Here is a 13141-nt window from a genome sequence, read left to right as displayed (position 1 = left end):
TTCAAGGCCCAGGATAGTGTTCCGGGCAGTGGCATGGGGCACGGGATATGTTTCCAGCCATCCGGTGGTTGCCTCCACCATTGTAAGCACGTGGCGCTTGCCTTGGCAGGTTTGTGGGAGTGTGATATAATCGATCTGCCAGGCCTCCCCATATTTATATTTCAACCATCGTCCTCCATACCAAAAAGGCTTTAACCGCTTGGCTTGCTTGATTGCAGCGCATGTTTCGCATTCATGGATAACCTGGGCTATAGTGTCCATGGTCAAGTCCACCCCTCGATCACGAGCCCATCTATATGTTGCATCTCTTCCTTGGTGGCCTGAGGTGTCATGGGCCCACCGAGCTAGAAATAATTCACCCTTATGTTGCCAGTCCAGATCCACCTGAGCCACTTCAATCTTAGCAGCCTGATCCACCTGCTGGTTATTTTGATGTTCTTCAGTGGCCCGACTCTTGGGTACGTGAGCATCTACGTGACGGACTTTTACAACCAGGTTCTCCACCCGGGCAGCAATATCTTGCCACAATGCGGCAGCCCAGATGGGTTTGCCTCTGCGCTGCCAGTTGCTCTGCTTCCATTGCTGCAACCACCCCCACAGGGCATTTGCCACCATCCATGAGTCAGTATAGAGATAGAGCACTGGCCACTTTTCTCGGTCAGCAATGTCTAAAGCCAGCTGGATGGCCTTTACTTCTGCAAGTTGGCTCGATTCACCTTCTCCTTCAGCAGTTTCTGCAACTTGTCGCATAGGACTCCATACAGCAGCTTTCCACCTCCGATGCTTTCCCACAAGACGACAGGACCCATCAGTGAACAGGGCATATTGCTTCTCATTTTCTGGTAGTTCATTATACATTGGGGCCTCTTCAGCATGTGTTACCTCCTCCTCTGGCAATATTCCAAAATCTTTGCCCTCTGGCCAATCCATGATCACTTCCAGGATTCCTGGGCGAGTGGGGTTTCCTATTCGAGCCCGTTGTGTGATCAGTGCGATCCACTTACTCCATGTAGCATCAGTTGCATGATGTGTACAGGGGACCCTCCCTCTGAACATCCAGCCTAGCACCGGCAGTCGGGGTGCCAGGAGGAGCTGTGCTTCAGTGCCGATCACTTCTGAAGCAGCTCGAACCCCTTCATATGCTGCTAATATCTCTTTTTCAGTTGGAGTATAGCGGGCCTCGGATCCTTTGTATCCCCGACTCCAAAACCCTAGGGGTCGACCTCGAGTCTCCCCTGGTGCTTTCTGCCAGAGGCTCCAGGTAGGGCCATTCTCCCCGGCTGCGGTGTAGAGCACATTTTTTACCTCTTGCCCTGCCCGGACTGGCCCCAGGGCTACTGCATGAACTATCTCCCGTTTAATTTGTTCAAAAGCTTGTCGTTGCTCAGGGCCCCATTTGAAATCGTTCTTCTTTCGGGTCACTTGATAGAGAGGGTTTACAATCAGACTGTAATTTGGAATGTGCATTCTCCAAAAACCCATGACGCCTAAGAAAGCTTGTGTTTCCTTTTTGCTAGTTGGTGGAGACATGGCTGTTATTTTGTTGATCACATCCATTGGGATCTGACGACGTCCATCTTGCCATTTTATTCCTAAAAATTGGATCTCCTGTGCAGGTCCCTTGACCTTATTTTGTTTTATGGCAAAACCGGCCTTCAGCAGGATTTGGACCATTTCCTTCCCTTTTTCAAAAACTTCTTCTGCTGTGTTGCCCCACATGATGATATCATCAATGTATTGCAGGTGTTCTGGAGCTCCACCCTGTTCTAGTGCAGTCTGGATCAGTCCATGGCAAATGGTAGGGCTGTGTTTCCACCCCTGGGGCAGTCGGTTCCAGGTGTACTGAACGCCCCTCCAAGTGAAAGCAAATTGTGGCCTGCACTCCGCTGCCAAAGGGACTGAGAAAAACGCATTAGCAATATCAACTGTGGCATACCACTTGGCTGCCTTTGATTCCAATTCGTATTGAAGTTCTAGCATGTCCAACACAGCAGCACTCAGCGGTGGCGTGACTTCATTTAGGCCACGATAGTCTACTGTTAGTCTCCACTCTCCATTAGACTTCCGCACTGGCCATATGGGACTGTTAAAGGGTGAGCGGGTCTTGCTGATCACTCCTTGGCTCTCCAGTCGACGAATCAGCTCATGAATGGGAATCAGGGAGTCTCGGTTGGTGCGATATTGCTGCCGGTGCACCGTGGTGGTAGCAATTGGCACTTGTTGGTCTTCGACCTTCAGCAACCCCACAACAGAGGGGTCCTCCGAGAGACCAGGCAAGGTGGACAGCTGTTTAATTTCCTCCGTCTCCAAGGCAGCTATACCAAAAGCCCACCGGTAGCCTTTTGGGTCCTTGAAATACCCTCTCCTGAGGTAGTCTATGCCAAGGATGCACGGAGCATCTGGGCCAGTCACAATGGAGTGCTTCTGCCACCCATTCCCAGTTAGACTCACTTCGGCTTCCAATACAGTTAGCTGTTGGGATCCCCCCGTCACCCCAGAAATACAGATGGGCTCTGCCCCTATATAGCTTGATGGCATTAGGGTACACTGTGCACCGGTGTCTACCAGAGCCTTATACTTCTGTGGGTCTGATGTGCCAGGCCACCGAATCCACACAGTCCAGTAAACCCGGTTGTCCCTTTCCTCCCCCTGGCTGGAGGCAGGGCCCCTCTAATCCTCATCACAGTACTCATTTCTCATTTCTTGTACGTACGAGTCAGAAGTTTCTTCATTAAGATCAAGAGTAAGATCAGCCCTTCTACTCTCTCTGGGGAACTGCCCGCTGGGAACTGGAGCAGCAATTTTCCTGGAAGAACCTCCTTCTGTGATTGTTTTCCCTTGCAATTCACGTACCCTTGCCCCTAGGGCTGCAGTAGGTTTCCCATCCCACTTCCTCATGTCCTCTCCGTGGTCACGCAGATAAAACCATAGGGTGCCCCGTGGTGTGTACCCTTTATATTCTCTCTCTTGAGCAAAAGAACGCTTACTTCTAATAGCCGAGATACTGGTCCGTACAGGTGAGGAGTAGGACCTATCCTCTCTGAGTTGCTGGATCTCCCGGGACAGTTTTTCGGACAGTTTCTCCACAGCCGACACGAGGGAGGAAGAAAGACTTTCCTCGTATTGCCGGAGTTGACTAGCCAATTCATCCACTGTTTGTTCCTCTCCATCTTTCCAGGTTATCACTGCCAATGAATTGGCATATGACGATGGTGAGCTCCTTATAAACTTCCGCCACATGGGTCGTGTGCACTTGACTTCGTCTGGATCTTTGGATAGTTGTTCATTGTTCAGGTCATCATAAATCACCTCCAGCACAGCTAATTCTCTCAGAAACTGGAATCCCTTCTCCATGGTGGCCCACTTGCTTGGGCGACATATGACATCTTCCTTAAAGGGATACCTTTCCTTCACGCTTGACAAGAGTCGCCTCCAAAGGCTGAGGATACGTGTCCCTTTTCCAATTGCTTTATCAATGCCCCCTTCCCTAGAAAGGGATCCCAGCTGCTTGGCTTCCCTACCCTCTAATTCCAGGCTACTGGCCCCATTATCCCAGCATCGGAGCAGCCAGGTGACAATATGCTCACCTGGACGGCGGCTGAAATCTTTTCGTATATCTCGCAGCTCACTCAGGGATAGAGATCGGGTGGTCACTGCCTCGTTTATGAGTTCTTCCTCTTCCTCCTCCCGTTCTCGTGATGGCCCTTCTCCAGGGTATTCGTACAGTTCTTCCTCCGGTTCCCTTTTAGAAGAAGCTTCTTCCTCCCTTACTAAACGAGCTGACTTCCGCTTCCAAAATTTCTTCTTGTGTACAGGGGTGACTGATACCGGCACAGGCTGGTTCCTTGGTTCAGCCACAGGGCGTGTTGCCAGGGTCTGAGTGGCCACAGTGCATGTCGCCGGGGTTGGAGTGGCCACAGTGCAAGTGCATGTCGCCGGGGTCGGAGTGGCCGCAGGGCCTGTCGTTTTACTGTCAGAGCCAGAGACCTTCTCTTCCCTTCGAGGGTACTGAATGGTGTTGAACAGGGCTCGGTAGGCATGGGCCAGGCCCCAGCACGTTGCAATGATCTGCATCTCTCTGGAGTTGCCAGGGTGACAGCATACTTTTTCCAAATATTCTACTAACTTTTCAGGATTCTGCACTTGCTCAGGGGTGAAGTTCCAAAACACTGGGGGTGCCCATTGGCCTAGGTACTTGCCCATCTTATCCCACACACCCTGCCACTCATAGTTATTCAGCCTTGGGGCAGATCTCTGGATGATATTCTTAAATTGCTTACCAACTTTAGACAAAACCGAAACAATATTCCCAAGAAGTATTAATAGAAGTATCTTAACTGCCCAAGGATGTTCAAAATACTGAAAAATTACTGTAATGAAGGAGGAAACATCATAGAAGAAGGTAGTGACACTGCCATTCTGTATTTCCTCCGTAAAAAAACTCTCAGAAAAGTTACTGCAATTGCTAGTTGTCTCCACGAAATGGTCTCCGTGGTACAGTAACGGCTTCATTGCGAAGTTTACATACCACACTAACGTCAAGGTCAATGTTCTAAAAACAAACCTCACAAGCGAGACATCACTATTCACTGCAGACCACAGCAAACTGCAAAACCCAACACCAATCTTTAACACGTACAGGAGGAAAAAGAGCGCGATGCAGATTATACAAATCAATATCAAGAACGGAGAAACCAACATTGTGACCCTCAACTATTAACAGATATAAGTTCCTTAATACACTCTGGTTAATCTGTTATTATCTCAAACCCTTCGTGCCCCACATTGGGCGCCAAAAAGGACTGTCGTGGTTTAATTTCAGTCGGCAACTAAGCACCACGCAGCCGCTCACTCACTCCCCCCCACCCGGTGGGATGGGGGAGAGAATTGGAAGAGCACAAGTTAGAAAGACTCATGGGTTGAGATAAAAAGTTTAATAATTGAAATAAAATGATAATAATAATATGATAATAATAATAATACACAAAACAAGTGATGCACAGTACAATTGCTCACCACCCGCCGACCGATGCCCAGCCAGTCCCCAAGCAGCGGCCCCCCCCCCGACCAGCTTTCCCCAGTTTATGTACTGAGCATGATGTCACATGGTATGGGATGTCCCTTTGGCCAGTTTGGCTGTGCCCCCTCCCAGCTTCTTGTGCACCTCCAGCCTCCTCAGTCGGTAGAGCATGGGAAGCTGAAAAGTCCTTGACTAGAGTAAGCATTACCTAGCAACAACTAAAACATCGGTGCATTATCAACTTTGTTCTCATCCTAAATCCAAAACACTGTACCAGCTACTAGGAAGGAAATTAACTCTATCCCTGCTGAAACCAGGAAACTGCCCACAAATCTATAAGCTGTTTCTGCAGTCAAAGGAACTTTGTTCTCTGCTTGATTCAGGCTTGTTCTTTTTTTTCCAGATCTGGCATTAGATTTTAGTTTTGTTCTGATTGCTTAATAGGGTTTGTGTTACAAGAGCAGCTGCTAGATTTCAGACATGCTAGTGTATCTTAGTTTTAGCTTGTGCAGAAGTGCCCCAATGTCAGTTGATAATATCTGCTTTTGTTTTTTTTACTTCAGCTCACTTGTTTTCCAAAATTCAAGCAAGTCTTCTCTGTTGTCTCAAACTACACAGTAACACTTTGCAGGAAGTTCAAGATAAGCTTCTGAATACCTATTTTAAGCAGAAGCTGTGTAACAGTAAGTTGCTTTCCTGACAGGCTGTGAAAGCATAGTCTTTATATTTAAGATGGGTCTGGTTAGTCACACTGTCTTCTGATCATCTAAGAGATGTATGAAGGCAATCAGACAGTAAAATAATAGTGTCTTCACTGACAAAGTGAATTGTTGGAAGTAAAATCAGGCTTCAAATATCACCTGAGTTGTAGGGCTGCTCTAGTAATGCTCTGTCCTGGTGGTAGTAGTATGGTAACTAAATATGAGGTTATGGTTTTGTATGGGTTGTCTGCGACAAATATTCAGCCTTTCATTTAGAGGGCTTGGACTGTCACTCTTACGGAAAGACAAATCTTTTCTCAGTGTAGATACGTTCATAAAAAGCAACTTGATTTTTCTTAGCCTCTAAGCTCTGATACAGTATAGCACTGGATTGCTGTCAACTCCATGAACATAGGTCAGTGTCAACCTAGGAAGGAAGCACACTGAATGCAAAGAAACACTTAAGGGTGTTGTCCTTTCTGCTTTGCATAAGCCATTACTGCAGTTTTAAAAGCTAAGATTGTCTCGTCTTTGAGATAGCGTCCAGATGGTTGATTGCTAGTGAGACTGGACTTGTCAGGCTTCCTTACCCTCTACCCCCCAGTGAACATTTCACAGGACTAAACTGCTGCCTTGCCCCCTCTGGCTGGTAGCAGGCTCTGTAACTGTGCAGCAGGTTGGTTTTTAAGTATACTGAATTAGATTAAAAAGCAGGTGCTGTTTTTTAACTCATGGTCCAAATTAGAGACAGAAGGTGCTGCGTGGGAACCAAAGGGTCTCATAATGCATTTGTGCCTTATTTCTTCCTTTTTGGAAGACTGCGTGAAAGAGACTTATGAGCAATGAAAACCAAAACGTCCCTGTTGAAATGGTAGAGAGGCAATGCACAGAAATGTGAAAGTAGTAATTTTTTCTTAATAATAGCACTATTTGCTGATCAGCTGTTAATAATTTCTTTCTTAGAAAAATGACTCAAACTTTCCAGGGAAAGCAAGTAGCCTTTGAAATGCCCACTGTGCTCAAAACCTGCTGATGTGTGTTCTGAATTCTTCCTGTTTCTGCTGACTTAATTGCAGTACTTGCGAATGTTCCCAAAAGCATTTAAAAATGAGCTGAGTTAAAAGAAATGATTGTGTATTGCAATAAAGATAACAGAAGATGTGAAATTTCCTTCTGCTCTTGTTCAGATGTTTGCTTGAGGCTGGGAGAAGCTGTACTATTTTAGCACATACTTAAGCAATGAGACTTGTTAATAATGTTTAAAATAGAACCTTTATAACTCTTTGTAAATGCTACATGGGAGGGAGAGGAATTGAATAGTTAAACTTGACAATAAGAATCTGAATCAAAGACTTCTTCAAAACACAGAGTTAGACAACTACAGGGAGACCTTTGACTGCAATGCTCTTTTTTCCAAATTGCTCCACTAATTAAATAATGAAGCTTAAAAAAAGACAATGATGTTCTACTATTGCTAGGAACTAATAAGGCTTTAAAGAAGAGTTCTAGTAACTGTTATTTGGCTCAGTTTATAAGCTTGCCTGTTATTGAGAACCTTCAGATTGCCTTCAGTTCTGCACACAAGGGACAGAAGCTTTTGAAAGCAGTCAGTGAACTATTTTTTCTGTCTTAAGAAAAAGTGCTTCAGGTACTGATTTTACCGTATTGTTCTTTGATAGCACATGATGGAGAAGGAAGCTGCCTTTTCCTTGTTAGTAGGACGGCAGTATGTTTTGAACTTGATTGCATGGCATAGCTTCCATCAAAAATGCTTCAAATATGCCAAGATCCAAGGAACTTGCTAATCTGAGCTCTTAAAATACTTATATCTTGGAAGGATATAGTGCTTTAAATAGCTGGGTCCTAAACCTGAAAAAAGAAATTGCCCAACCATGACAATTACTCTGTTATGAAAGTCAATGTGGTTCAGAGTATATATACTTTCATCTGCTTGTGTTCTTCATTAAGCAATTGGGTTGCAGTATTCTATACTCCCTCTTCCCTTCTGATCTTGCAAAGTCAACACCAGAGTCATTTGAGAAGATGAGAGAATAGGGTTTATACTTATGACTCTTGTGTATTGCTGATGGATTGTACACTAACAAGCAGCTGCAGTTCAATCTCTTGGACTCCTGGAAACTCTAGTCTTGGAGACTGGTTAGGGTTTTTTCACTTACGATAAAGTTCATGTGAAAGCTACTTTCTGATGCCTTTTGGTGTATCTGTATCTCTGAGAGAGGCAACTAATGATATTAATGCTATTAAATACTGTAGCAAGTCATCAATTATGTAGATCTCAGCCACTAGAGGAACACTGACTAAAATGGATTCAGCTTATTTAGTGTCCCCTTCTGTGAATCATAATAGTATCTGGTAATGGTATCCAGCATCAGCTGTTCCTTTAATCAGTCACCTGGAAACAGCTGGCTTGTCATGAGTTGGCATGTTCTTGTTGCTAAGTAATGTAAAGCCCCCCTGGTTTATTCACCAATTATTTCTTTTCCTTCCAGATCTCATGCAGAAGACCAACTGAAAATCAAATCCTAAGAGCTTGTAGAAACTTTTCTTAAGCAGCTGAAAAGTGTTTAAAAACCTAAAGCTGTCACTATACTTTTTCCTGTAATTTTTTTTCTTGCCTCTCCTGAGGAAGGAAGGTATTTGATCTGCATCTCTCTGCCATGATGGGATGGGAGGAAGCTTCTCTCTTGATTACCATTGTATTGGGAAAATAGTATAACAGGAGGTATTTATTTCCCCTGTTATAAATACAGAAGACTTATTCCTCTGCTGCTCAAGCCATAGTTGGAAGGCCACAGTGGATAGACAGACATGGCTGAATATCTACTTTTCCCTCCAGTCATATTGCTTCCAAAGGGGGGGGGGGGGAACCCAAATGCTTTCTCCCTACTCCCCACCCCCCACCCAGTCTGGATGTTTCACTCTGGTTCTTCTAATGTTCATTCAGATGTCTAGTAAAGCAAACTGCCCTAGATTCATTTGCGGACTCAGCAGGAAAATAGCCTTATGGCAGCAAACTGTAAATAAGACTTGAAGAAAACATGTCTTTGGGCAGCTTTCTGCAGAGCTGGCTGTTGTCAGAGGATCTTGACAGGATCTAGCATAGCAAGATTTCACTGTCATGAGTATCTTCAGTAACGCTGCTTCATGTATCTAAGTAAAAAGTGACATGTATTGGCTTCCATGGTGCAGACCTGAAGGGAACTTTTCTTTCCAGCATAAAAATAGCTTTAAGGTAAAGCTGCTTTTTGTTGGCAATTGATATGCTGTCTGTACCAGTTTAAAAAAAAAAAAGTCAATGGGTGTCTAAAGACTCAGATTTGAAGGGTATCATTGTCCGTATTAAAATGGCAGTCGTGTGCTTAAATTTTTCTCAGTTGAAATAAAACTAAATAAAAGAAGTTTCTAGAGTCAAAATAGAAAGTAACCCCCCAAAATGCATAGTTGCAGCCTGTAGACATAACCTTTTATCATTGTCTACTTCAGTGTGCCAGTATGTTTTCTCTTGGTTCACAAATATTACATGGCTTCATATGTTGATGGTAGTGTTCATTCCTTCACAAACTGTAAATTTAGTTTATAGTGGTAAGGCTTCCATTGTTTTTATACAGTAGTGAGTGTAGTGTGAAATCTATGGGAGCTGTAGATGCATGTGACATGGGAAATCTAACCTGCTTCTGCACCAATGGATGAGAAGGAAGAAAGAGAAACTTCCATGCTATTAAGATTCTTTATTATATGTTTAGCTGGCTATTTCATAAGTATGAAGTTTAAAAAAAAAAAATGCAGCTTGGAGCTTTTTTGGTAAGGGCAATGAGTTAGGGATATCTTATTTAAGCTTTATTTTATGCAGTGCTATTCTGGCTGAACTTGCCCATCCCTAAGGAATACACACGGATCTGACAGACTAGTTATTCTGGGCCCAGAATGCAGAGGCTAAGGAGCTTATATAGCCTTTTAGGCAGCAGCATCTATCAAAATTTTGCTACCCTGACTGAACTCTCTAGCATTCAGGCTTGCATGATTTAGTGGATACTCCTTTATCTCCTGATTTGGCGTAGGGAGAGAATGTTCTGCAAAAAGTGTATCTTCATATGTAGCCCTTTTCTTCAGGAAAAGTAGTCTCCCTGATGAGCTGTAAGCCACTGTACTGTTCCATGTAGCTTTTACAAGCTTCTAAAATACAGCAATACTGCAACATAAGGTCAAACCTATTTACGGTGCATTTTTCTTCTAAAACTGAAACACTTATGAATACTTTCATTTTACAAACACTTTAAAGCTCTCATGGTAATCTCATTTCATGTGTTTTTTCAAGGCTTTGGGATATACCTCTATCATCCTACCTTTCTAAAAAGACTTGCTGTTTTTCATTTGTTGCTACTGAGTTTTCTACAGTGGTGCACTTCAGGAAGTGTGTTAAGACCTTTTACTGTGATAAAGATTTGATAATTGGTTTAACAAGAGAACATGTGTACGGAAGACATATAGCTGCTCTTAACAGAAATAGGAAAATCACAATTGAGTAAACATGTATGTACTGCCTCTTAGCAAGAAAATACTTTGAGGACATAGCAGGATAATTCAGGGACTAGATGATAGCATTATTTCATGACTGTCCTTTAGGATATAGATAATGGTAAATGAAATTAACACTAAAATCTTCAAGTTCTGGGTTTTTTTCCTTTTAAATGAATTTCAAATTTAGATAAATATGAGAACTAGTATCATGTGAATGTCTTGTTGAAGAAGCTGAGCTGTCACTGAATCAGAGTTATGCATTTTTCTGTCTCGGACCATTAGGAAGAGCTACAAGCTACCTGTGTTCTATGACTGGGAATAATTTTTTTTTTAAACCCAGGAGTTGTTTGATTGTCTGACATCTGCTGATGATGATTTGTGATAACTTTCATGTTTAGCACAAAATGATGTAAAGACTTACAGTCCTTTAAGTCAGAGATAAGTGGATATATTTAGCATTTTGCTCACTGTAGAGTGAATAAAAGCTGAAATAATACGTTTAAAATTTGTGAAATTCAAGTACTGCAATAGCTGAACCCTCAGTTTGTCCCTCTTCTGTAGGGTGATACATAGTGAATCAAATGTCAGTCTTAATTGCTAGGTACAACTGTAAGTCTGGGGAACCAGATACAGGAACAACGTAGGCTTAGTTGTTCTTTGTTTCCTTGCTTTCCAGGTGACAAGGCTCTGGATGGTTACAGTAAGAAAAAATATGTCTGCAAACTGCTTTTCATCTTTCTCCTGGGGCATGACATTGACTTTGGTCACATGGAGGCTGTAAACCTGCTCAGTTCCAATAGATATACAGAGAAACAAATTGTGAGTAACTCAGTCTCTATAAAAGATAAGCTGTTCTGTCTAATACCCTGCCTCAGCTGTTTAGTCTGTAAAGGACTTTGCTTCATTCCCTACCCCTGTCTTAAAGCCTTATTTTGGATCTAGCAGTGATTCTGAAATTTAAACACCTTTGTGCACAGGGAATCTTATACTAACTATAAAAGCTAAAATGTGTACCCTGCGTAAAATTCTTACTCTTGTTAGGAAACTGCCTCGAGTCTTGCATTAAAAGGTAAGTAACCTTTTAATTTTCAGAATATCTCTTTAAATCTTCTTAGGTAAGATTGTGTTTATCAGGTACATGTAACTTACTAGTGTCTGAATAATAAGCCAAACTCTTGATTTACTCCCATTCATCTAAAATGATTGAGTATATGCTGAAATAGATTATGAAACACTTAAAAACTGATAAATCAGGGTAACACTAAACTTACTCATTTTTGTTTACTTCATTTAATCTTTCTAGCCTTTGCTCTGCTATCTAAATATCATTTCTGCCTGTATGTTTGCTATTGGAGGAGAACTGTATGTCTCAGAATTACTTGTGGCATTAACAGAAAACATAAATTGGCTAAAATCAATTTTCATTTTCCTTTTTCTGAATCACAGGGCTATCTCTTCATCTCCGTACTAGTGAACTCTAACAGTGAGCTGATTCGCTTAATAAACAATGCGATCAAGAATGATCTGGCGAGCCGCAACCCCACTTTCATGGGGCTTGCTCTGCATTGCATTGCTAATGTGGGTAGCCGGGAGATGGCGGAAGCATTTGCTGGAGAAATTCCAAAAATACTTGTAGCTGGGTAGGTATGATGTGCCTCCTTCAAATACCACACCAATAAACCTTTTCAGCGATTCGGTTCCATTGCAGCAGCTTAGTGCATGCTTAGAGCTATACAGTCCTGGGCTTGCAGTACAAATAATGACAATTTCCAGTAACTGCAGATACTTAGATATACCTGAGCATGGAGTTGCTTGTATAAGTGTACAAATACAACATGGAAATTAAGACTATGTCAATATCTTGAATAGGCTTTTCCAGCTTTGTTGTGATCAAGTTTTTGTTCTGTATAAACATGTGGCAGTGAACACCCCTGAAATGTGTATGTTTTACTTTCCTCATTTCTCCTGATGAAAAGAAGAAATAAATGAACCTAAATAGATGTTTACACTACAGATTTTGTTATAAACTGAAGGTGTTATTTAAATGGTCCTTACTTCATAAGGAACGTGACAATATTCTGTTGTGAGAGCTTTCTTGCTTACTCTACTAGCCATGTGTAGCCATTTAAACAACAATTCCTGTAAATGGCAAATAGTTACCGCCAACTTTCTAACTTACCCTTCGTATTGCTAGAAGTCTCTAAACAGCCCTGGCAAATGTCTGGAGCTGTAGTTAAGTAAATCTAAAATGAAACTTGTGATTGCAGGGCTAATTTATTTTGAAACTTAAAATGTCTAAGTGCAAACAGTGCATTTAAACTCTCTTATGGATATGAAATGTTTTGGAATATGCATGGAACTTGCTTTATAACAAACTCATGTCTTTAATATTAAAAAGTAACAACTTGCGTAAGAACTGTATTAATAGTCTAAATGTCAAGCACTGGAGCTTGCAAATGTTGGAAATGTGCTTGCTCATGCAACACTAATTCTGACTATGTCTATTATGTGCACTGAGTTGGCAACGAGGAAGGATATAATGTGTGATACCTAGTTGTGACAAAAATCTTGGGAAATACTTCTGAACTCTTGAAATAGTGTGTCTATAATGCCACACTCAAACATTGTTACTATTTTGCAGAGCTGAAATGTAGTATGGGCCAGAAAGAGAAGAATAAACAGCTAGCACCTGATCCTCAATATGGGTCTGGTCTGGTGGAGCAAATGGGGGAGAATCTATCCCGTAATTCCACCTTTCTCAGACATGGAATTCCCTATGTAAGGGCGCATGTTTAGAGATGGCGTGTTCTGGGTCCCTGTCAGGCTTGTTGCTGTCCTGTCCTGCACTGCCCTTGCCAGGTGCTATTCTCCATGTAGCATA

The 13141-nt window shown here is 42.6% G+C and overlaps 1 protein-coding gene across 7 annotated transcripts in view; it reads left to right on the top strand.

Annotated features, from left to right (window-relative positions):
- The window catches only part of AP2A2 (adaptor related protein complex 2 subunit alpha 2), a 57009-nt gene that overhangs the window by 20420 nt on the left and 23448 nt on the right, over positions 1-13141 (top strand). For all 7 annotated transcript variants that reach the window (XM_076344237.1, XM_076344235.1, XM_076344236.1 and 4 more), the window contains exons 3-4: positions 10937-11079; positions 11707-11900. In XM_076344237.1, coding sequence (XP_076200352.1) covers positions 10937-11079; positions 11707-11900 — 337 coding nt within the window. The remainder of the gene's footprint in view (positions 1-10936; positions 11080-11706; positions 11901-13141) is intronic.

This window comes from Aptenodytes patagonicus, chromosome 7 (genome assembly GCF_965638725.1).
Source record: "Aptenodytes patagonicus chromosome 7, bAptPat1.pri.cur, whole genome shotgun sequence".
In the NCBI taxonomy this organism is placed as follows: Eukaryota; Metazoa; Chordata; class Aves; order Sphenisciformes; family Spheniscidae; genus Aptenodytes; species Aptenodytes patagonicus.
Note: the sequence above shows the minus strand (reverse complement) of the source record. Positions and strands in the feature narration are given on the sequence as shown.